Below are 26,329 nucleotides of genomic sequence, written 5' to 3'. Positions count from 1 at the left end.
CATTTCCCACTTCAGAACAGCATTATTTTAATAGTTATTATGGACACTTTCTTGTTTGAGTAATACACAGTATATGTTCTGCAGAATATGTTCCAGAGCTCTATAATGTAAGGTTTTGTCAAAAGCCATACATGAACCGGGAGTATGAGTTTATGCAGTTTTTCTTACTGGGAAGGTAAGATATCTGGTAAGTGCTTATGTTGAATTCAATGATGTTTACATGTCATAGCAGTTTTATTGTTTAATAGAATTTTTTTTTTAGCTTCAGGTAAGATACATTATCAAAGTTCAGTTTCCCCTATTCAGATTCTTTAACATCCCAATTATAGTAAATGGGCCATTTAAAATGGCAGTAAAGAAATCCTACAATTCTAACTTTGAGCTGCAGTTTATTGACTCCTATTAAATGTAGTTTTGTCCTTTGATGACATATTATAGAGAAGTACTCAAAAGGGAGAACTGGAACCAAAATTATATTGCATTTAGGATGAAGCTGGTTAAAAATAAATTAATTGAATATGTTTCTTATGATATCTCCCCAGATATGTTCTAGAGTGCAGTACTGCAGGCCACTTTAGCTGACTGTGTTCAGCAGGTCAGCGGTTCAAATCTCACCGGCTCAAGGTTAACTCAGCCTTCCATCCTTCCAGGGTAGGTAAAATGAGGACCCAGATTGTTGGGGGCAATGTAAATATATATATACATTGCTTACTGGTGTACACCGCTTAGAGAGTGCTTGCATTTAAAGCAGTATATAAGTCTCATAAATAAATAAATAAATAAATTTGGTTGCAATTTTTAGAGGATCCAAGGGATGCCCTTAAAGTTTTGGAAACTGCTAGTGTGGCTTGAGGCTGCCGGTTGCATGACCTTGAAATGTGCCTGCCTTTGATTTTATGGCAATGTCATGATGAATTTGCAGCAGTGTTTACCACCAGATAAAATTGGTGTTTACCACCAGATAAAATATTATTCCTATTAAAAAGTTGCAGAGGTGCAATTTTTTTTTAGTCTTTGTTTGCTAAGCAGTAGGACTTTTAAACATCAACATTTGGCTGTGCATGCACAGGTGTCTTCTCCATTTCCTCACATTATCAGGTTGTTATCAAGTTGATATAAAATGTGCCTGAATTCACTTGATCAAAAAGTATATTTGTGTTGCCATAGACATCGACATGCTGAAATTTCAAGGAGTCCACTTAATGCTAAGCAAGTCTTTAATTTTAAACAAAGATTGAAATTCTGAAAAAAATCTGGAAAAAATTAAAACAACTGCTTAATTTCTTTAGAATTTTAAACTAAATATTAGTCCCATTGGTTGATTTTAATATGCATTTGTATAAAACAAATATAAATATATCTTTTATTGGACCAGTTAGAAACTTTTAATTTACATAGATTTATTCTATAAATAAATATAGAATATAATATAGAATAGGGTAGTGGTGGCGAACCTATGGCACATGTGCCAGAGGCGGCACTCAGAGCCCTCACTGTGGGCACGCATGCCATGTCCCGGAGATGGCAACTGTCCCTCTTTAACCAGCCGCCCGCTAACTCGGCAAGGTTCCACATAGCCGGATGCATCGGCTGGTTTCCTTTCCCCCCCATCCCATCCCTCCTTGCCTTGCATACTCTCCTTTTCCTGCATCGCTTCCTCAACTGTCAGCTGGCTGGCCAGCTCAGAGGCGGCTTTTTTGAACTGCTGGCGGCAGGCTGTGGAGCCCCAGAGTGTGCTGGTCGAGGGGCTGGCAGGCTGTGGCTGCTGACTGACACTGTTGGCCCCCATGTGTTCACTGGCCTCTGTGTGCGGGGACCGATGGTGTCAGGCAGCAGCCACCCCGGCCCCTGACTCGCCTTGCCCTGAAACAATAGCACCCCTACCCTGCCTCACCTTGCCTTACCTCACCTCGCAGGACGAGCCTCCTGCCCACCGCCCCACCTGCCAGAGACCCCCAACCCTGCCCGGCCACCACAGGCATCCTTCCCCACAAGCAACATCGAGGTGGCCACACCCACCCAGTCTGCCATGACCACACCCACCCAGTGGGCCACACCCACCTGGCACTCGGCGATAAATAAGTGGGTTTTGGGTTGTAGTTTGGGCACTCGGTCTCTAAAAGTTTTGCCATCATTGGAATAGGGGATATGGTGGCCTAGTGGTTAAAAAACTGGGCTTAGTGACCAGACAGTTGGCAATTCCAGAGACAAGCATCATTCTTGTCCAAGCTCCTGCCAGCCTAGCATGCAAATGCAAGTAGATAAATAGGTACCACTTTGATGGGATGGTAACAGCATTCTGTGTGCCTTTGGCATATAATTATATTGGCCACATGATGACAGAAGTGATCTCTTCAGACACTGCTGGCTCAGCTGTGAACAGGAAATGAGCACCGGCCCCTAGAGTTGGACACCCCTGGCAGGAGAAATCTTAACCTTCTTCTGTTGGAATACTTGAAAAGCTTTCAAGTTGCATAGATTTATTCTTCTGAGCAATTGAAATGATTATTATACAAAAACTATTTTGCTTATTGGTACAGATAGTAATTAATTTTGACTGTATTATTTTAAGAATGAAGCATTTATTTATTGGGTTTATAAGGCCACCCAACTCCAACAGCTGTAAAATGTAAATCACTAACAAGAGATATGCCATATATTTGGTGCAGAATATCATATTTGCTACATTGTCTCTGGCAACAGATACTACACAACATGGTACACCACTGTTCATGTTTTGGCTAGCGTACACAACAAGGCAGCACAGGCTATGAAAACTATTTAGAAAATGGCATCCTTCAGATCTTGAGTGAACAGAATACCCAGCAAATGAGCCTAAAAACAGTGGTTGATTCTAAATGTTTGACTAATTTATTTATTTCTATCTATCCTGCCTTTATTATTACAAATAACTCACAGTGGGGAACATATCCAATATATCTTACTCCTCCTGTTTTTTCCACAACAATGCTGTGCAGTGAGTTGGCCTGTGTGAAAGTGATTGGCTCAAGGTTGCCCAGCTAGCTCTCGTATCTAAGGCGAGACTAGGTCTCCCAATTTCTAGCCTGGTGCTTTAACCACTAGACCAAACTGGCTCTAACTAATTAATTAAAGCAACATCATCTTTTTTCTCATTTTTTCTTTCTTTCCTTCCACCTTCTTTTTATTCTTTTTATTTTCAAAATGTTGGCAGTTCATGCTAGCTAATGAATCCCTTTATGTTTCCAGAAAAGAGAACAGCAGTTTCTTGATATTCTATTAACAAAAACAGTCAGGTTCATACATACTATCAATTTGCTAGAGTTATCTCGGTGTTTCTCAACCTCATCAGCTTTGAGATGTTTGAATTTCAACTCCCAGAATGATGGCTAGGGAATTCTGGGAGTTAAAAATCCACATATCTTAACATTGCTGAGATTGAAAAACACTTGTTACAAGAAACCTTCAGCATTACAGTAAGTTTCCCAATTTACATTTCCCCCAAAATAAAATGGCTTATTATCATTGGGTTTTCTAAAACTCCACAAGATACCAAGCTAATTAGAGAGTCATTAGAAGCTGCTGCTAAAGAATGCCAAAACACAATATAAAATCAGATAGGTCACTAGAAGTTTGATATTGCAAGATCCAAAATGGATGTGGCTAAAGAGCTTAAAAGAGGCCAGCAAACATTCTGTCACATCCTGGCTACCCCATTGGTGACAGCTGTCAAATTGATCCTCGTGCAGAAATGGAAAGCAGCAGTCCACTAGAAATAGCACAGTGGTATGCAAACTTTTAGGAAATCAGAATGATGAGCCAATTAAAGCATAAGGTTAGAAATAAAGACCGCAATCTTTTACACTTACCACACCAGATTTACTTCAAGAATGTGTAGGGTTGTGCAGGAAAACATTAAATCAGCATCAAGTCAGATGGTATAGGAGCACTGATTCAATGATGAAAATAATTAGGAAAGAGCTTTATTATAATATTTCAATTAGTCAGTATGAACAACTTGCTTCAGCCTACCATTAAATATCTAGCTCCTACGGAAACTGGAGTGGGAGAATTAAGTGTGGCCTCACATTCTTTAATTAGTAATGTTTGAAAGTGCTTTACTGTAAAAGATTGGATTCTGCTCATTGTTTTCAATTTACATTTTATCTATAAAGGTTCTTATATCTCATTGATCTGTAACCTGTGTATTCATCTAATCTTAAGGCACAAAACTGAAATTGCTTCATAAAGCAGACAATAATTATCATCTGATCACCTGTAGACTGATGCAGTCTCACTTCTCAATTAACATATTTGTTAATCAAGTATATTATAGTAACACTGTGTACATTTAACAATGAAGTAGAACTTTACAAATTCAGGTCCCATAGATTGTTTTGTTTTTTTTTGTATTGGAGGGGAATACCATAAATTAAATGTACAGTCCATGGGCAGCGAAGGAGGCTATATTAGTGCATAATCAGAACAGTGTTTGTCTCTGTAAAATATTCAGAATTCAATATTTATCAAAGTAAAATGGCTTTTTTGCCTGCAGCCTGCATTAACATTTCTGAAATCCAAGTTCCAAAACCGCTTTAAACAAGTCTCTCTCTCTCTCTCTCTCTCCCCTCTTGTTTAACGGGAGGGAGGGGGCGGTCTTTTAAATGCAAAGATGCTCCGTTCCGCCAACTCCTAGTTTTCCATGAAACTGATGGAAACTTGACAATATCCCCTCGCTCTGCCCCTTTAGTTCTTGCGGTTCACAGCCTTTCTTCTCCTCCTTGGCAGGGGCGCACAATAGCGGCGCGCTTGTGCGTGCTCCACTTTTCAACCCGGTCCTGAATCGAGCCATTGTTTTCCTCTGCGATAGCCTCGGATTTTTATTCCCCCCCCCCCTTCAGCCGGCAGAGAAAGCAGGGTGTAAAAGAGGCACCTTGTGTAAAAGTGCTGGCAAGGCTCGGAAGGGAAGGGAAGGGAAGAGCAGACGAAGGAAGCTCCACCAAGGCAGGCGCAGCGCTGCAGCCCAGCTCGGTCCCTGAGCGCGCTGGACGCCGAGCTGAGTTAGCTCAGACATTCCAATGGAGTGAGGCAGCGGCCGGCCGCGCGGCTCCACGCACAAGTCGCCGCTTCTGCAGCCGCCGAGCCGAGGGAGGAGGCGGCCCGCTCTCGTTCCGCAGCGCCGGTGGCGGCAGGTCAGCCTATATGGATCTTTCTTCGCTGCCCCCACTTCCGCTCGGGACGCGCGAGGGTGGGGTGCACCGGCTGGGGAGCGGTTTCTTTTCTGGCAAAGGTTTTGCGGGAGCGTTTCGATCGCTGGTAGAAACCCAGCAGTCACACTGACTGAGACTGACCCCCTTGAAAGCTTTTGAAGCGTGCTGGGCTAAGAGGGCGCGAAATTGAGAAACGCGACCGCTGCTTTCTCTCTCTCTCTCTCTCTCTCTTCAGATCCCCCTCCCCAAAAGTTATCCTTATTGGATCCTTTTTCCGCGCTCTTCAAGCGCGGGGGAAGTTGCTACTCTTAAAACTGAACGTCCACACGCCTTTTGCATTCGATCGGCGGCTGTTCCTGGGGCAAGGCGCAAGAAATCAACTTAGATGTTGCAAGATGCAACTTCAGGATCGCGGTATGTTTGCAGATGTAGTTCCGGAATGCAAAAGGGAGGGGGGGAGATGCCTTTTCTTTCTATAGGAGAGTTTGGGGTTGAAATTGAGATTTTAGGAAGGCGGAGTAGATGCGGTTGGAAGTGGCAGAACGGGGGAATTCCTTGCCCGGCGCGTTATCTAGAAATGGGTACTTTTCAGAAACAGCGAGGGATGCCACTCCTCTGCCCCGCTTTTCGTGGAAACAAGCCCCGCGGGGCGTGGGAGGGGACGCGTCTGTATGCCAGTGTTTGGCGGGGGGGGGAACTCCCGAAGGACCAGTGCTTTGAGGAAACGCTTATATAATAACCAGCCCCGCTTTAACTTTAGGATTTCCACCATCTTGCAGGTGCCTAGCTTGGAGTAGAGAAGTCCCTCCCTCCTCACTGTACTGTATAGTAAATAAGGGGCTGTATTGGGGGCGGGAGCTGATGGGGAATTTATGCTGGGATTCAGGACAGTAACTGCAAGTTCTTTATAGTTCCTGCTCCCCGTCACTGAAAGCCAGAGTAAGGAAGACTACTTTGAAAATTCCCCCTCCCTTCGCCCCTTGTGTGAGTGCTGAGTCGATGCGGAGAAAGAAAATGAGGTTCTTTGGGGGTCCAGACACGTAATATGGGGGATGACGCAGGGTCTGCTTAAGGACAATGGGCACTTCCCGAAGAGGTAGGCGTTTGTGAACTTACTATGTGGACTCAGCGTCTGGCACCCTAATGCCCTGTGATGGCTTTTGAAGCCTTCCTGTTGGGAAGGGAAACCATTTCTTGGACAGTTTTTTTTTTTAATAAATGTACTTTCTCTTGCCTGGATGAAAAATTAAGGCAGAAGGGATATTGATCTTCAAGGGTACTTTCTCAGAGGTAGCTTGCCCTGGGGAGACAAGGGGAGTACTGTTATTTTGTGTTTACACCTCTTTACAATTGCTTTTCTGCAGTGTGAGATATTTTTTTTAGTGGCCAATTTTGAGGCATCCTTTTTCCAATACGATGCATTTTATGATTTTCAGATTGATGGTGGAAAAATAATGTGAATGTGATCTATGATAACATTGGTGATGAACGGTCTGCAGCTCTACCCCATCTGCGGTCCTTTGCCTATGCCACTGAATGTTCAGTCTGTATCAGCTCACCAAAATCTGGTTTACTAGAGAAACTAATCTGATAAATTAAAATCAAGGTTCATGATAGAATATTGATTTCTAATTAACTGCACAGCGTTCCCACTTGACCTGGATAGTCAAGAAAAGAATAATAATAATCTATTGAATTGAAATTTCTGTTCTGATGGAGAATTTTGGGAGAAGTTATGTTTTAAGGGGTCCAGGCTAGAGCAGACTGTATTAAGCTATTGTTTGCCAAATTCTGTTTTGTTTTTAACTATTTTAGTCTTACAGTAAGAATGGACTGAAAAAATATTTACAGCTATATGGCCTGTTTGCCCTGCTCTTAAACTCCCCCAGAGAGCCATTTTTTCTAACTGAAAGATAACAATTGTTGAAGCTTCAGCAGATATCACTGGAAGTACATATAAATTGCGGACAATCAAGCTCACACAGGGGAAATGTACTGTGACTAAAACTGCTGCTTGTGCAGCTCAGTATCCAGATAATCCTCATATAGAAAAGAATGTGTGCTTGAATTATAGGGAGCTGAAACGGATTGGAATTCTTATGAATTATGCTACAATCCTGCTCACTGACATAAACATGCTCTAGTAATCATTTGTTTGGTGACATCATGTGCTCATGCAGTGGCTTCATCAAAGGGATCTACGATTGTTCCAGGGCTTTCCCCTTTCTCCTGTTACAATGTTTGGGGTGGATATGATCTAGCATCCTTCAGAGACAATGTGATTGCTGACCTGGTATCGTGAGGGTCTATCCTGCTTCTGGTCCCTCTATAGAATACGGTGGGTACAGCCTCTTCCATCTAGCTGCTGTGATCAGGGCCATTGGCTTGGGCTAGAAAACACCAGACCCCTAATTTCTCCAGGGACATCAGAAAGTGCTAACCAGGCATTACACAGGCGCCTTAATAACCAATTGCATACTTAGCACTCTTTATAGAGTTTTTTCCCCTCCCGTATTATTGTGTTTTTGAAAACATACACGAAATAAATGATAGAAGGATAGAAGAATCAAATACAGGAATGAAATATGAACACATAAACAACCAAATTAAAGTCACAAAGAATTGGTATTATAGGGGCCTTATGTTGTTATGAGAACTTTTATATCCATTTTATGTTGTTAAATTTGAGTTAAAATGTATGGTTAGTATCATTCAAGTCGTTTTAAGAATATGACTAAATTGTACATAGAATTAAAATACAAACTCTAAAACATTTGGGTGTGCTATGCTTTCTATATAAAATTATAAGCCAAGAATAGTTTCCAATTAGAATTAAATTCTGTGTCAGATTTTAAATACAAAAATCTAGCCATTGAGGCATACTCCCATATCCTTCTGAAGATTTTTTTCCAATAAAAGACATATAAAATCTCCACAACTATTAAGCATCTACAAAGCCAATTCACTGGATCTTAAAGGGTTATGTGAAATTTAGTAACACTATCTCAGGTTGCAGTGGGACTAACACTTTCAAAATGTGTTCCTTCTAGAAATGAATCACTGTCCAGTAGGAGGACTGAGCTTTACAAGATTGCCATTACTGTACATAAGAAAAAAAAAACCCAGCAGACTTATACTTTAAAATCAGGACAAAAAAAACCAACAGATTCTAAACCTGGAAAGAGAACTGGGTTTTCTCTGGCGTGGGTTGCAGCCTTTGCCAACAAGGGGTCTCAGACAGCTGTACTTTTTAGTGTCTTTATAATGGGAGGAAGTGTTCCATTTGCCTGCTCCAGACAATGTCAGTAGCAGACAGTGGGACTTCCTTGTTATTGATGATTATTCTCATTTCACCCTATTCCCCTCCTTTGTACCTGTGAGCCATCAGGTGGGCTATTTTGGGATAAGGGCTTAGCATTCCTTTGGAAGAATGCTAGTGCTAGAGACAGTGTTCAGAAATAGCTTGACTGATGGAGGTCATACAACAGGTGGCCAAATACCCCATTCCAAGCACCCACCCACTCATCTCTGCTCCACACCAGGCACAGTGATGGATGATTATTTGCCTGTTGGCAGGCAACACTTGAGAAAGGGAATGAAGCCAGAGAAATCTGCTAATTGTTTCCCTTAATTTATCCTGCCACAAAGCATTAAAGAGTATTAGTCACTAACTTATTAACAGTGCCAGGGAAGAGCTCTGCAATCAAGGCAGCAAGGAGTACTATGGGCTTTGCAAACTTCAACACACTGTCTGGGTGTGCATTTAGCTGGTACCATCCTTTGAAAAGCCATGGGACAGCTTGTTTTGATTAAAAACAGGGTTGCCAGGGCATAGCCTTATTTATTGAAGGGATCCTTTACATCCTCCCCCCTAACTTTTAATATAATCAAATCAGACCAAATCAAATCTTTAAAGTCCAGCATGAAGTGGGTGAGATACAAGAAGTTAAAAAGCATAAAAAGTACAACAGAATAAAAGTACGTATAAAAGGCTAAAAAGTATTTTTAAAAAATCCAGAGAATCTAAAACAGTGGTTCTCAACCTTTTTAATGCCGTGACCCCCAACCGGTCGTAAGTCGAGGACTACCCAACCGGTTGTAAATTGAGGACTTTCCCTGCCCGGGAACGCCGCACATGTGTGGTGCCGCCCTCTGCGCCGGCCGAGGCGTAGCTGGCAAGCAGCAGAAACGGAGCAGGCCGACCACCGGCTGGGCCACCAGCTGGCCCAGCCCAAGGGAGGTAAGGCACCTGCTGGAAAAGGGAAAAAAATGGCGGACAGCCTTGCTTGGCGACCCCCGTGAAATGGTCGATCGACCCCAAATGGGGTCGCGACCCATAGGTTGAGAACCACTGGTCTAAAAGGAGGCATCGGAGCAGTAGATGTGTGTAGGGGAGCATGGCAAATTCATCTTAATACAGAGCACTCTACATGATTTGTGTTGTAGCAGGAGTGATATCTAAGAGGTGTACAGTTGTCCTGTTTACTCTGGGTATTTATGCAATAGTGGCAAAATGAAGCTAGTATGAATGTCTTTGTTGTACAGGCACTGGAAAAGTACAGATTCTGTTGTTTCTGTGTGTCCAGAGTCACAAGTGTATTGTCTTTCTGTGTAAAGCAGTCGTTCTCAACCTGTGGGTCGGGACCCCATTTGGGGTCGAACGACCATTTCACGGGGGTCGCCAAACAACGCAGTCCGCCATTTTTTTTCCCCTTTTCCTTAGCTGTGCTACTCCCTTTTATTCTATTGGCTTTTGAAAGCCAATAGAATAGACTCTCTTGAATAGAGTCTAATTCTATTGGCTTTCAAAAGCCAATAGGAATTGTCCAGGCTGTCTCTGCCCTGCTGAGCCCGCCAAAAGTCCCATTCTGCAAACGGTGCTGCACCAGTTGAGTAGTCCTCGACATACGACCGGTTGAGTACTCCTCGACTTACGACCGGTTGGGGGTCGTGGCATTAAAAAGGTTGAGAACCACTGGTGTAAGGGGTCTCCTTGTATCAGCCTTCAAAGACAACTGAAAGCAGGGTGTGATATTGTGCCACAGTAATGGTCCTCCAATGGTTTGGTACTTCAAAATTAGTTAAGTATGCCATAGAGGAGGCAGAGTACCTATTGGGTTCACTGGCAATAAAGGTTGAGGACCTGGCTAGGTCCAACTGGTTCTCTGTGTCTGCTACACGCAATTAAATGAGTGCTTTAGCCTGATGCTGAGTAGAAGACCTGGAGAGAAGCCCAAAGGTTTTAGTTGTCACAGTCTTTTTCCAAGTGGACTGAAAATCATCCCTCACAATTAGGGGGGTGAGGCCAGAAAGAAAGCAGGAGAGTCGTAGCCAATAGTTGAGTATGGACACTCACATTCTAGCCTGTACTTTTCATGAGGTATGTCTCTAGCCTCAAGATGGCTTTGGGCTTTGAAGAATTTGAACAAGTTTTAATAGTACAAAATTGGAGTAGAGATCCAACTGGGTGCCATAGAGAAGTTGTGCTATTGTCCTGCCTTCAAATAATTTGAGTGCTGCAAGAATGTAGTTTTTAAATTCCTCTTAGGTTGAGGAATTTAAGGATGGCAGTGAGCTCCTCTGAGAATTTTCAGTGACCTATTCCCCCTGGGGTTTCCTACTGTTGGCAGACCACTCCCAGATATTTGAAACAGGAAACTTAATCAATTTTGGTTTTCTGATAATTGAGCTCTTGCTGGTCTTTCTTGCAATACTGTGTTAATGCTCCCAATGATCTTATAAGGCCAATAAGTGTTCTTGGGAGTATTACTGCACCGTCTCAGTAGAGTACAACAGAGGTGTGTCTTCCAGCTAGCTTTGGGGAGTGAAAATTTGTGTTGAGGAGATGGATCACCATGGAATTCCTTGCTTTAGATCTTTCTCAGTTTCAATGGGACTGGTGAGAAGACAGGGTTGTATCTTACTTGGAGTGATTTCTCTTCATAGGTATTGGATGAAGTAAATATTGGTCAGTCAAAGAGTTTTCCAGTTTTTCCCATAGTTTGGCTCATGTATGGTATCAAAAAGTGCTTTGAAGTCTACGAAGGAAGTGTAAAAGGAAGTAAGGTTGCAGAAGGAGTATTTTTCAATGAGAAGTTACAGCACTAAGCACTGGTCAACTGTGGATTGTCCTTCCCTAAATCTGGCTTGCTCTTCTGTAAGTATGTTTTCTTGTTTCAGCCAGAGCAAGCCAGATTGATCTTGCATAAAGTTTGCTGATATTATTGAGGAGGCTGATTAGTCATTACTGGCAGGGTTATCTTTTTTCCCTGTTTTGTATAGAGCAGTAATGGCAAACCTTTTAGAGACCGAGTGCCCAAACTGCAAACCAAAACCCACTTATTTATCGCCAGGTGCCAGGTGGGTGTGGCCCACTGGGTAGGCATGGCTGTGGTGGTCATGGCAGACTGGGTGGGTGTGGCCAAGGTGGGCGTGATCACCTCGATGTTGCTCCTGGAGAAGGACACCTGTGGGGACTGGGCAGGGTTGGGGGAGATCTAGGGGGTCTCTGGCAGGTGGGGCGGTGGGTAGAGGCTCATCCTGCTGGGTGAAAACATTGTCACAGGGCAAGATGAGGCAGGGGCCGGGGTGGCTGTTGCCTGACACCATCAGCCACTGCACACAGAGGCCAGTGAATGCATGGGTGCTGGGATGCATCCGGCCATATGGGAGCTCGTCGAGTTAGCGAGCGGCTGGTTGAAGAGGGACGGTTGCCATCTCCGGGGCATGGCGCACGTGCCCACAGAGAGGGCTCTGAGTACCGCCTTTGGCACACGTGCCATAGGTTCGCCACCACTGGTATAGAGAAACAGTGATTGCAAGTCCCGCCTAATTCTTGGGTTCTCGGCCTTAGGTGTCGAAGCAGGTAAAGAGTGAGGCCAAGACGGAGTAACTGTAACTTAGGAGGAACAGATGATAATACCTTGATAAGAATATTCCAGATATATCACATCACTATGTAATTTACACCTGTTGGACTAATTTGTAACTAATGTATATATCTTAACTGCAGAGATTTTTGTCCTCAAGATGCTAACTTCAGATCCCTGCTCTTATATAAAACATTAAATCTGCTGTTCTTTTTGGCTTCCATGGCATATATACTATGTTAAAGTGATTTTTGAACAGCAAAATTCTGACTGATTGATTTTGTGCCATTAGTTTGGTATCAATTCTTAGTGACTGCATAGATTTCTCCAGAAAAAAACTGTTACCAAACTGGTCCTCTAGCTCTTCTAACAATGTACCCATCACTGCTATAATTGAGTCCATCCACCTTGCTGCTGGTCATCCTCTTCTTCTCTTTCCAAGTACTATAGATTTCTCCAGAGAGCTAGATCTTCCCATAATGTGTCCATGGGAACTCATACTTATGACCCAGTTCTGAAAGTTATGATGGCTTCCCCCATCACATTGGGGGCATTTGGCAGCTGGCCTGTATTTACAACATCTCCATTTGCAACATCCCATGGTCACGTGACCACAATTTGACTTTTTTTTGCCAAAAACTGTTTACTTCTGGTTTTTGACAAAAATGCTCCATAGTGAACAATGCATTTGCTTAATGACCACAGATTTACTGAACAATCATGGTAAGTCACCTAATGACTGCTGCAACAAAAAAACCCATAAAATTGGATTGGTCACATGATGACCTGCTTTATATCTTCCTGACTTACAACTGTAATGAGCAGGCTCCATTATGATCCTAAGTCAAGGATTACCTGTATTACATTTATATCCTGTTTTTCCTTCAAGGATTGTCACAGCAAAAGAGATGACACAGCAAAATCCAATCAATTTCAATCTTCTATTAGCTTATACTGAAGTGACAGAATCTTGCCAAACTAAAGCTATAACTTTCTAACTTACTAGCAATAGCAATAGTACTGAGACTTGTATACTGATTCATAGTGATTTACAGCACTTTCTAAGTGGTTTACAAAGTCAACCTATTACCCCCAACATTCTGGGTCCTCATTTTACAGACCCTGGAAGGATGAAAGTCTGGAACGAACTTCTGGCAGTGAACAGAGTCAGCATGCAATATTGCATTCTAACCACTGTGCCACCATAGATAGGTATATCCTAAGTGTGGCTATCTTGAGCCTCCCCTATCCAATTCAGTCTCTTAATCTGGGCGTCTCTCTGATGTCTCCTCCCTGGGAAAGTTCTGTGTTGCCAAAACTCCTAACCATTGATTCTCCAGATGCACATTCCATTACAGGGGCTCAAAGTTACTTTAATTATATTTCCTGCTCCAAAACAGCCCTATGTGGTAAATTGGCCTGAAAGACTGCCAGACTGAAAATTACCTACTGAACTTGCAGCCTTGCAAGGAGCTTGACCTGGGTCTTCCTAGTTCAAGATCCAAACATTGTTAGATTGGGCTGTCAATTGCAGTTTGTATGCCCTCCCAATAAAAGCCGTGTGTGAACATATTTAAATTGCAAGAATACACCAATTATACTCATTATAATCTTTCCCATCTACTATCACATACTGTAGTTGCTCGTGCTAAGCTAAAACCAATGAAATTGCATTATGCCTGGAGGGATTTGGGAGTGAACAATCTCTACATTGAGAATACATTGTGGAGGCACTAATAAAATACAAACAAACTGCTTTTAGCCAAAGGTTATCAGATGCAGGGTGCCACAAGATACTTTTTTTTTTTTTGCTAACAACAAATTATATTGCAGCAAAATAACTGAACATCTCCTGTTGCTATTCAGGGAAGCTTATTCATAAATAATTGTTACAGGATGGGAGGTTAAGAAGTCCAGCATTAAGGTATTTGTCATACTTGTATCCATAGAAACCAGCAGTTGACAGTTGCAAAAACAAGGGTGGCACAACCCTGAAGAAAAGAAACCTTAAGGACAATATTAGATTGGGAGACTAACATTGAAGAATATGCTGTGAAATCAAAATTGAAAATACGTATCCATCTTAGAGGTTTAATTAAATTTAAAGAGCAATGGCTGTTTTGTACAGAACACATTACACAGCAAGGGAAAAATTGGTTTTTAGGGCTAAAATAGAAATCATCAATAATCTGTAGGATACAATCAGTCAGTTACAGGATCCAGTCTGGGTCCGTCACCAGGACCATAGGTTTAGTCTTTTGGGCTTTTAGTCTGTTGGAGCCCATTCTCAGGGAACTTCTATCAGAATGTGTATGTATATCAATTTTTGTTAGTCACAGACCAACATTTGTAGGTACCATAACAGGACCTCAGCAGTTGGGACATGATCCCGAAAATGTGTTACTACCACATCTTTTCATAGCACTCTTCATGGTGTGTGTGTGTGTGTGTGTGACTTTTTTGACTCCAGGTGAGGGCCTGGATGGCAGTTTTTTGGGGGAGTGGTATGCCCTTGCCTGCTTCCTAGGGCTGAGAGAGAGGGACTGACCCAAGTCCCCCAGCTAACTTGATGCCTAAGGCAAAACTCTTCTGGTTCTTGGCCTTATCACACAACCAAACTACAATCTATACCAGGGGTTCTCAACCTTGGCAACTTTAAGACTTGTGGACTTCAAGTCCCAGAATTCCTCAGCCAGCTTTGCTGGCTGAGGAATTCTGGGAATTGAAGTCCACAAGTCTTAAAGTTGCCAAGGTTGAGAACCCCTGATCTATACTGATTAGGGCATTGTTTTATCTTACTTCCTTTCTTTTTCTCTTTGCACTTCACTTGTCCAACAAGTGAAATGCAAATAAGAGTGGATTAGCATTTGCAGAGTAATGGCCCCACTTCCCTTCCAACCCAAAGATTTATTTATTTATTTTGATGAACAAAGATCCGGCCATCCTGGAATGGAGACTTCAGGCTGATTCTCTCCTCCCGGAGGGGGAAAAAAAAGCGTGTTGCCATAGCCTTAATCTTTCCTCCCACGTCCTCTCCTCACGTTCTCAGATTTTGGTTTTTTTTTTTTTTCTTTTTCCCGCCCAGCGAGGCGTTATTAGCCAGACCCGTCGCCTCCTCCTGGGTAAGCGCCGGCTGCCGAGCAATCTTTTTTCTCTCCTCCTCTCCGCAGAGTTCTAGGGGACGTAGAAGTGAAGGGGGAGCCGTTCGGATCTCTCCGCGCTTGCTGAGGAGGGCAGCGAGCAGAGGTGACCAGGATTTGGGCCCCCTCCTTCTAATGATGATTGGCAGTCAGCAGCGAATGCCGAATGGAGCGGAGGAGTTTTCTGGGTGAGATTTAATTTTATTTTAACAGAGGGGAAGGGAGTGCCGGACTTGCAGCCTCCGCTTAGTAGGAGTTCCTTAGCGGCGGTTGCGGTGTTGCGTTTCTGCAAGGACGGAGCAGCCCGGAGAGTTCGCGTGCGCTCGGGAACCCGTCGGCTTGAAGGCGGGAAAAAGTCCCCATTTTAAGCAGAGCTCTCGCTGCCGGCATGAGACGCCCAATGGGACTGTGAGAACATTCAAAGGGCTCGCTTTGGGATTAGTTCCGACATGAAGCCTAGCCATGCGTCATTCAACCTTATGGCGTTTTGTTGACATCATTACCAACAAGCTGTGATAACCCAAGAAATCTAGCTTCCAAATTGGCGATTCTCTACCTTGGCAACTTTTAAGAGGTGTGGACTTCAACGCCCAGGATTCCCGGCCATTGCCAGTGTTGGCTGGGGAATTGTGGGAGTTGAAGTCCATACATCTTAAAGTTGCCAAGGCTGAGAAATACTGCTCTATATGTAAAATATATTTTGCTGATTTCAGAGGTAGGGTGCAAAGAGATAGGATGTGTTTGCCAACAGTTATTTCATAGTGCTTCAGAAGGATTGTTTAATACAAAGCTGTTAAAATACCTTCAATACTTACGGGCATCATATTAAAGTCAATTTATTCTCTGTGAACATTGTGTATGAACTATTTAAGTATTATAGCTTAGCAGTAGGGATCCAGGTTTATTCAACCAATCAGTGTTAAAACAACCCATGGTATAGTATAGGGGTCTTCAAACTTGGCCCTTTTATGACTTGTGGACTTCAACTCCCAGAATAGCTGAGGAATTCTGGGAGTTGAAGTCCACAAGTCATAAAAGGGCCAGGTTTGAAGACCCCTGTTATACTAGGAAATAGCTTAATCATAAATATTTGCTGTGCTACAAATGCTTCATTAAAAAAACCCGCAACAAATCCACGTTAAGTTTATCCTTACTTGGCTGCTGAGGATATTTATTTCTTACTGATTTTTACACTGTTCCCTTTGTTTTTCTAATGAGTAAACAACTTAGTATTATTCATGTGGGTGATAAGATCTAACCTGGGAGGTTGAAAGCAATTCTGTATGTCATGTCATCAGGAATCAAGATCAACTTGAAAGAGACTTCCCTAAAGAAGGTGCCTTTACATAAAACTTTTATTGTGGAATCAGCCAATCATTTGTGGAGTATATGGAATGGCTGGACCCTTCTGTTTTATTTAAATTAATTGGGTTTTTTTGACATTATTATTTTATCTCAAACATCTGATAAAGAATAATGAAATAGCTGCACAATACTTTCTGATTGATACTTTTGTTTGGAAAGACCCTTAGTTGTGGGGCAAGTATTGGCTTTGCTTCCTTTTAAGGGACTATAATATAATTTTGGTATATTTTTATAAAGCAAAATAAACAGGCATATTGAGACAAAATAACTTAGGTAAATAGACATACTTTTTATGAGTTTGTCTAATTTACAAGCTGTGATCCCATTTAGTGGAAAAAGTTTTTGACATTCACACATATCTGCTTGCTTCTAGACTAGATTCTTATGCTTCTCATATGCTTCATCTGGGCTTGTCTTTAAAGATAGGTTGGTATGTTCAACAGGTGCAGAACTCAGCAGTCTGGATGCTTATGGCAAAGTAAAATGATCAAAGCATGAACAACTATTTCATATCAGCTGCAGTAGCTGCCACTTTGCTTCTAAATTCAGTTTAAAGTGCTGGTGATTTCCTTTAAAGTCCTAAGCAATTTGAGACACTGATTTAAAGGCTTGATGGCATCTGTATAAACCTATCTGTATCTTAATTTCAGTGTCTGCTATTATAAAGCATTAGATTTATTTTATTAACACAATTATGTTGATATTGTAGTTTTTCTCAATGGGGGCTACACTGTTACAGTATACAAGAAAACAGGTACAAAAAATAATTTACTTTATAAGAAATTGTGCCCAAGTTTTACACAACTTGAAGTTAGCTATCCCAATACCAGTCATTCAATAAAATCAGATGGGGAAGTTCTAGTTAATGTAATTGTAACTTCTTTTTTGAAACATTGATGGTTTATTTATTTGGTTTATATCCCATCTTTTATGGTCAGGAGCTTAAGGCTTTATGTAGAAAATTCCTCTTCTGAGCTGAGAATGGGGTAGAACATGGATCTTCCTCTTCCAAATCCAATGCCTTAATTACTATACCACACTGGTTTTAACACATTTTTTTCATTATTCTCTTTTCAAATTGCAGTGCTTTAAATAAGCAAGATAGAATTTTTAACAATTGAAAAGTAAAGACTGTTGAACATTTAAATGTGCTGGGAATCAGAAGGCCAACAAATTCCTGTCCTCTCTTGCTGACAATTTTGTTTGTCAGATTGTGGAAAAAGGAACAGGGCTTCTGCTCTTCTGGAGTTAAGCTTTACTAACAGGACAAAACAGGCTGAAAGGGCAAAGGTTACTGGAATCTTGGGAGAAAGTAATCTTGTCATTCAGTTCATTATAGGGAGTCATGGTGGAGTGATTAGAACGCACTATTGCAGGCTATTTCAGCTCACTGCCAGCAGTTCGATCCTGACCTGCTCAAAGTTGACTCAACCTTCCTTCCGAGGTTGGTAAAATGAGGATCCAGATCCTCATTTGTTGGGGGCAATAGGCTGACTCTTAGAGAGGGTTATAAAGCACTGTGAAGCGGTCTATAAGTCTAAGTGCTATTGCTATTACTACTATATCTAAAGGAGGAGAAGTCAGACACTGATTCAGCTACTACAAACTCAAGTGCTATTTTGAGATGTACTACATTAACAACAGCATAGGATCTAGATTATAGCAGGAAAGTGCCTCATTTTTTTGTAATATATTTTATTGATTTTTTAAAACATAAATCACTTAATAATTGTCTGGATTTACATTTGTAAAAGAATCACTAACAATTGATTTCTATAATCCATAATCCACATAATGGTTTTATTCTACCTTTGTTGAATGCTTGTAATACTGTGCTCACTACAAGTAGACCTGTGACCATGTTATACAACATTTTTGCTGGAAACGGGTATTTACTTCCAGTTTCCAGCAAAAAAAACCCCTGGCAAACAGTGGATTTGCTTAATGACCATGGCACTTACTTTTGTTTGTCAGATTGTGAGAAAAGGAACGGTGCTTCTGCTCTTCTGGATTCTCATTGCACTGACCACTGCATTTACTTTAGAACAGCCATGTTAATAAACACCACAAAACATTGTAAAATTGGGCATGGTCAAGGGGTGAGCCGCTTAATAGCTGTCAACACTTACAGCTATAATTGTAGGCTCAGTTATGTTTGTAAATCGAGGATTTCTTATACTGTGCAGTCTAAAAAGGAGAGCAGGAATGACTTTGGAGGATGGCTAACAAGTTGGTGAGGAGAATGGAAAACAGGTCATGTGAATACATTTAAATGAACAGACTGTATTTAATATGTAAAGGAAGAGACTTCAAATACATAAAACATTATAGCAGAAGGAATGGACTTGTTCTCTGTCATCTCAGAGAACCAGAATGAATGGGTTGAAGTTCAAGATTAGGTATTAGGACCAATGATAGAGGCAGCCTTTAACCCTTTTTATCCTCAACTAATTTGGTTTGGGACCAGGGTGTTGAATGAACCAATTATTTTAGGTTTATATGATGTATGAATGTGCCATGATTTATTCAATTTACAGTGAATAATATATTGGCTAAGCCAGGGATCCCCAGCCAGACCTTGAGCTGTTCCAAATCAGGCTGTGGAAGTGGCGCACACGCACCCACATCCCACTTGCACGAGCAGCATGCAAATGCATGCATGTGTGCGAGCATGCTCCATTTATATGTCTTAATTATCCTCAGTGTTGCAGAAGGGAGTGATTCAATGGGAAGAAAAGCAACATCTTTCTGAATATAGTGTTCAAAGTAGGATTGTAATACAATTAGAAATTTAGAAAGAAGAAAAGAACCTACCTTGAGAAATAAATACCAAATGAACAAGTAACACGTGAAATAGTGCCAAACCTGGACACTAAAAATGAATGAAAGAAGATACAATCAATCAGTTTTTGATAATTAAAGAAGTAATCATCAGGAAGCAGAAACTCACATGTGTTGGCGATATGACTGATAAACTATCAGAATTCCAACACTTGGCAAGATTAAGGGACATAGAAGAAAGGGAAAGCAATGGATAGGATGAAAGAGATTAGTCGAATATCCTTAGATGTCCTTGTAATTCAGATAGTCAAGACAAAAAACTTTTATCATAAAAGTAAAACTCAGTTTGATGGCTCCTAACTCTCCTATAGTATAATGCAAGCCTATTTGGAATTAAGCCCCAGAAAGATATTTCTTGATACATCTAAATAGGATTGTAGCTTTGACTTTCAAATATAATTCTCAAAATTCCCAGCCAAATAATTGGTGAATATTTGCCTAAAGTGAACACATCTTTGATAACAGGTATAATCTTTCTGATTCCTCCAAACAGTCTAATTATATTATATGACATAGCTTACGAAAGGAAACATTGAGAAACATGCACCAAGATGTAGCCACTGCTGCTATTTTCAGAGAAAGAATATTATTTTCACAGCTGTTATACTCTGGTAGGGGCTGCAATCTTGTTTCAAGATTTCCCTGTTTTTCCTTCATGCAAACAGCAGTTGCAAGGTGCTCTGACAAAAATAGTTTTGCTACTCATTTCTTTTAATACCAATTTATCAGCATCTGGCCTGCAAATGTTTAAATGGAACTTCATTTTACTTTAGAAATTTACGTTAAAGATTCTGGGCAGAAAGAACTACCTATTTGCTTTATTACATATATCTTATTTATACTTCATTAGCAGTGATTTCATTGCGAAAGGTAAATAGTTTGCCAAAAGGCTTCACGTTTGTACAGGTAGTCCTTGACCTATCACTACAATTGAATCCAAAACTTTTGTTGCTAAGTGAGATAGTTGTTAAGTGAGTTTTGTCCCATTTTACGATCTTTCTTGCCATAGTTGTTAAGTGAATCACTGTTAAGTTAGTAACAGGTTTAAGTGAATCTGGCTTCTCCATTGACTTCGCTTGTCAGAAGGTCACAAAAGGTGTGCACATGACCTTGGGACATAGCAGCTGTCATTATTCTGGAACCGTGAACTGAGATGCGTTATAGTTCTGATCCAGATAGCATAAACTCCACGAAAATGGTTTTAAACAAATATTTATTGTCCAGGAATTCTAAGCAGAGACTTACTTTGCAGTAGATACATCTGGTCATATTCATATCTATCCATTCTCGTAGGTAAAAAGGAATAAGTCCCCATCTCAGCTAGGCATTGTTACGGATGCCAGTCGATGTGTACATGATGCTTGATTAAACAAAGGCTTTTACAACCCTGGTACGTAGCCAGGACATCCTGTAATAAACTTTGAAGCCCCTCCCACTGACTAGATAAGATATAGGACTGACTAACAACTAGACTACATTCCCCAGAGGCAATCTCTTAAGGAGACAGCGTTTAACCCTTTAAATGTTAAATGCTCTAACACAGTTCTCAATTCCTAAGCTAGCTATATAATGGACCAGACGTCTGTATACTAGTCCAGCACAATCATAAATATGAACCAGTTGCCAAGCATCTGAATTTTGATCATGTGACCATGAGGATGTTGCAACAGTAGTTAGTGTGAATCAGTCATCTTTTTCAGTGCAGTTTTAACTTTGAATGATCACTAAACGAATAGTTTTAAGTCGAGGACTACCTGTATCGTTTCTGTTCAATTATGATTTGATTTCTGATCAAATATGATCTTTCTGTGCTTGATCTATTTCCTTCCCAATTTATGCTGCTGTTTAGATGCCCATAACATATCACAATTCTAATATATCAAAAGGAGGATTTTCTTTTGTTTTCATTGTACTGGATTATAGATTTATCCATAATAAAAACAATCCTTTCACAATGTTTTACTTCATCAGATTTGATAATGATCAAAATCATAAAAAAGATAACCATTGGGGATAGCGCGCGTCTTGACAGAGCCAGAACTCCGTAAAACCAGACTAGTCAGAATCAAAACAAGGGACAAGTGAATGCTGTGCAGATGAGAGATAAAAGGGACACAGATTTAAATCTTGAGTTCACTACAAATAGGTCTTCCATTTGATATATAGAAAATCTTTTATTAGAGCCTACCTAACACAACTGCTGGACCATAAGAAAGGCGGAGCAACAAAGAATTGAGGCCTTTGAACTATGGTGCTGGAGAAGACTCCTGCGAGTCCCTTGGACTGCAAGGCGTTCAAACCGGTCAGTCCTAGAAGAGATCAACCCCGACTGCTCTTTAGAAGGCCAGATCCTGAAGTTGAAACTCAAATACTTTGGCCACCTAATGAGAAGGAAGGACTCACTGGAGAAGGGCCTAATGCTGGGAAAGATTGAGGGCAATAGAAGAAGGGGACGACAGAGAATGAGATGGCTGGATGGAGTCACTGAAGCAGTAGGTGTGAACTTAAATGGACTCCAGAAGATGGTAGAGGACAGGAAGACCTGGAGGAACGTTGTCCATGGGGTCGTGATGGGTTGGGCATGACTTCGCAATTAACAACAACAACAAACACAACTGCTGTGTTCCTGTATACCTATTTGGCTCAGTTTTCAATGTTAGGGACCGACTAATACTGAGATATTTGTAGGCTGTACAACTCAAGATTAACAATAAGTTTAATAGATGATTGAAATAGCCCTGAGTTTGTGGGGAAGAATAAAGGGGAACATGAATTTTAGTTCTAGATTGGTATGACCAGTTGTCTAGTAAATATCTCCTAATCTGGGACTGGTGTGGAACTGATACTGTGAAGATGTGAGTTTAGATAGATGGCTAGACTTGCAGGTTTAACCAAGCCTCAGAAATCATTCCATCATGGTCCTCCCTCCCAACCCAATAATGGGCCTGTAAATGATGAGGTAGAGGGTGGGTTAGACATGGAGACATGGGATGAGTTGGGCAAGTCCAGCTAGTGCTGCTCAATGCAGATTGATTTCTAATCAATATCACCTTACCTTATATCACATGATATAATTATGGATGAGACAACTCAACTGGCATATATCACCAAGCCCTGGCTGAAGTGAAGGGAGATGGAATTTCCCTTTGTGCCCAGTCAGCTTTCAGATTTGACATCAGCTAGGACCCCAAAAGTGAGGGGAGCTGTTATTGTTTGGAGAGGGGAGAGAGTTGGGATTGTCACCGGTGCTGCCTTGTAATTAAGCAAATGTGAGATGGTTCTTCTCAGGCCAAGCCTGAGAAGTCAGTTGTTACTATTGTACCAGCTATCCTGTGGCATAGCAGTTTCTCTGCCGATGTTGCTTGATGCCATCTTTGGGCTGATGGGTGAAATTCCTTGGGGATGTCAACTTGCTTGGATGTGTTACACATATACATATTTATGGGTATGTAATTTAATACCATTAATACTGTTTTTTTTTTCCTTACAGAAAACCAAGTGGAAGCTGCATGACTTAAGAAGCAAGGGCCTTTTCCTGTTATGTTCTTCTAAGAAATGTACAAGAGGGAAAACAACACTATATTCTACAACAGAAGTATCAGTCGTTGGGAGAAAACAAGTCTAAATGCTGTCATGCTCCAAAGAAATACCGACTGTAATTTATATTCTGTGCCAACCAAGTGATTGGAATTCATTACACTGTAGCTTTGGAGGAAAAATACCTGCACATTTAAAAAATGTCATGGGGTCAGCTTGTTTTCCAAAGAAATAGGCTTTACTTACAGTTGATTTGGGACCAACATTGGCCATTTGGAATGGATATAATGGAGATAAGCTCTGTAGCTGCCAGTTATGAGAGGACAAATCAGATGTACAGATCTTTTTTATAACTTGAATAAAAAGACCTGCTAGGGAACATTGTTTGGCATTTTTATTTTAACAGATAAAAAAGAAATGACTGATAGAGAAAATGCCTGGCAGGGAGGCACATTTATTCCTGCTCCTTTGGAATTTCTTAACATAAATTATGATCTACAGAAAAACTGTTAAGAGTAATGCTATACATAACCAACTATATAACTCATATGATTCTTTTTCAAAGAAAGAGAAATATTCAGAAACTGGAATTTCTTCGCTGCAAAGAGCCATGTATGCTGAAATTCAGTTAAACATGGATGAATCTCAAATAAAGTTGAAGCCACTAAGGAGCCAGTCCTCAGTCCACAAAAAAGAAAGTGAAACTACAGATGCCAGTTATGCTAAAGAGAGCAATAATCTCTCAAAAAGCATACATACTTTGCATAATAATTTCATTTGGAATGACTGTATGTCTTGCACCAATGATTCCATAGCCTGCACTTGTAACTACCTGGACCTGCCATCCTGTGGGAGTAAAACTGGAAAACTCCATGATTCTTCTGATGCATCAGTGGATAAATTATTGTGTTTCAAAAAAGGAACTCCAAAACTTAGTGTGGGAGGCTCAGGTCACGTTTTCTCAAGTGGTAATTTTACTGGAAGGATGCCTTCAAAGCCTCTTCTGAGCCATTTTGAAAACTGCACTGCCCACAGAATTATGGAGGAAAATTTTTCCCGAAGTAAGAAGGAGCGTTCTACCTTATTAATAAGGAGATTTTGCAAAAACGATAAGGAGATTAAGAAATCAGTATACACTGGAACCAGAGCAATTGTAAGGACTTTACCATCAGGTCACATAGGGGCTATTGCTTGGAATTGTGTTGCTCGGTGGAAGATTCATAATGAATTAAGGAACACTGGGATTATATCAGAGCAGCTAAAAATCCTTCAAGTTTCAATAAGTCAAGCATTAAATTATTATCTTCTGCAATCTATGTGGCATGGGGTAAGTGCCTTTTTAAAATCCAATTTCAGAATGTGGCTGGGAGACGCAGAATTTACATTTTTAAATTGCTCTTATGGTAGTTAAAATTCAGTGATGTAGCCAATTAAAATAGGAAAATACAGAGTTTCTTAACCAGTTTATTAGAAACCAAAGGAACACATTCTTAATTCTTAATCAATTTATGATGGTATTTTATCAAAGTCTACTGTTATCCAAATATTTAGCTTATTCTTGGGATAAAAATATCCCAAGTCCTCAACTTATGACCAGAATTGAGCCTAAAATTTCCTTTGCTAAATAAGATAAGTGAGTTGTTAAGTGAGTTTTGCCCCATTTTACAACCTTTTGCCACAGTGGTTAAGCAAATCATTGCACTTGTTAAGTGAATCATGCGGTGACTTTGCTTGTCAGAAACCTGCTGGGAAGGTTGCAAATGGTGATCACAAGATCCTGGGACATTGTGACAGTCATAAATACATGCCAGTTGCCAAGCACCCAAATCTTTATCAGGTCACCATGAGGATGCTGCAACAGTCATTAAGTGTGAAAACTGGCCATAATTCACCTTTTTCAGTGCTATTGTAACGTTGAATGGTCACTAAACCAATGGTTGTAAGTTGAGGACGACCTCTAATGAGTAAAAGAATGATCTGGGCTTGCTGCATATTCAATAGTAAGTTAGATTGATGCATTATATTTTTAATTGCTTAGGACAGAGAAGAAGTAATCTGTGTGGAATATATTTCTGGAGGATTCGGGGATGTGATAATATCCTGGACTTAGTGACTGCATTTATTTGAATATTACAGTAAAATGTTTTATGGAGTCCCTGATGCTCTCTGAGCTTGTTTGTATGCTTGCCAACATTTTATTACCCAACATAACATCATCAGTGCTAGTGAGTGTGGGGTTTGCTCCCTGTATATATAGTATATAGTAACTTATCCTGCCAGGGTTGATGAAAACATGGCTTTCTCCTTGGTATTTGTTAAGGGTTTTGTGTTTTGCTTGATTGTCTGATGTTAATCCCTGTTTACCTGGGTGTTCGCTGCTGGAGAGAATGTGTTTGGGTTTTTTGTTTCCTTCTTAGCTTTTTTACTGTAACTTTTGAATGGTGTGTAAATGTAGTTTATCTCTGTGTCTGTTGAAGGCTGATTTGTCTGAGTGCCAATCTTCCAGGATTTCCCAAGTATTTAGTTTGATCTAGGAAACTCAGGATTTCCCAGTTGAAACTGTGGTTGCATTGTCCATGTGTTACGAGATTAAGGAGTTATATTTTACTTTTTAAATTATCTTTGGCTATAAATACTGTCAAAGCCTTAACTTTGATCTTCTGTAGCTAATACTGAGATAGGAGTTTACCTTAGTGGTGGAATTCTTGGGTTCTAGTTTAGCTGGAGATATTCCTTGACAAGTGACTGACCAGAACATTATATTGTATGAAGAAATGTTTACTGACAAGGAATAGCCCAGTGATGGCGAACCTATGGCACCTGTGCCAGAGGTGGCACTCAGAGCCCTCTCTGTGGGCACACCTACCACTGCTGCCAGCTTGCACAGGTCCATTAGGCCACCCTGGCACCCGGAACGGCAGCTCCACCCAGCACAAAGGAGGCGAAGCAGCTGGCTAGCACGCTTGAGTAGAGGTGGTAGAGCATGCCCCCATGCGGTCGCTGGCCTCTGTGTTCGGGGGCTGATGTGGGCATGGCCCATTGGGTGGGTGTGGCTGCAGTGGTAATTGCAGATTGGGTGGGACTAAAAAGTTCAATCAATCAATTCCAACTTTGCAAGATCTTTTTTTTTTCCTGCAAGAAGTTGAAATTGATTGATTGAACCTTTTTTTTTTGCACATGGTGGCGGACGCCTAAAGCGAAAAGGTTTTATAAAACCCAGCTGAAGGCCTAGGACTGGGGCGACGGCATGCGTGCCCACAGAGAGGGCTCTGAGTGCCACCTCTGGCACCCGTGCCATAGGTTCGCCACCACTGATATAGAGTTAGCCATTTTAAGTATTTCACTAAATTTATCTTATCTTCAGTGAGCAAATTCTTTGTCTAAATTT

The 26,329-nt window shown here is 41.0% G+C and overlaps 1 protein-coding gene across 8 annotated transcripts in view; it reads left to right on the top strand.

Moving 5' to 3' along the window:
* Positions 1–4,886: 4,886 nt before the first annotated feature.
* Positions 4,887–26,329, top strand: part of PLCE1 (phospholipase C epsilon 1) — a 171,482-nt gene continuing 150,039 nt past the window's right edge. For 3 of the 8 annotated variants that reach the window (XM_039336004.1, XM_039336005.1, XM_039335997.1), the window contains exons 1-3: positions 5,194–5,603; positions 15,229–15,386; positions 22,895–24,268. In XM_039336004.1, coding sequence (XP_039191938.1) covers positions 23,432–24,268 — 837 coding nt within the window. In that variant the 5' untranslated portion in view covers positions 5,194–5,603; positions 15,229–15,386; positions 22,895–23,431. Of the gene's footprint in view, positions 5,172–5,193; positions 5,604–6,118; positions 6,286–15,228; positions 15,387–22,894; positions 24,269–26,329 lie in introns of those variants that run through there. The other 5 variants (XM_039335999.1, XM_039335998.1, XM_039336001.1 and 2 more) reach the window with 5 other exon arrangements.

This window comes from Crotalus tigris, unplaced genomic scaffold (assembly GCF_016545835.1).
Source record: "Crotalus tigris isolate CLP2741 ecotype Arizona unplaced genomic scaffold, ASM1654583v1 scf7180000017663.5292952, whole genome shotgun sequence".
In the NCBI taxonomy this organism is placed as follows: Eukaryota; Metazoa; Chordata; class Lepidosauria; order Squamata; family Viperidae; genus Crotalus; species Crotalus tigris.
The sequence above is the reverse complement of the archived record's forward strand: the minus strand, read 5'-3'. Positions and strand labels throughout refer to the sequence as shown.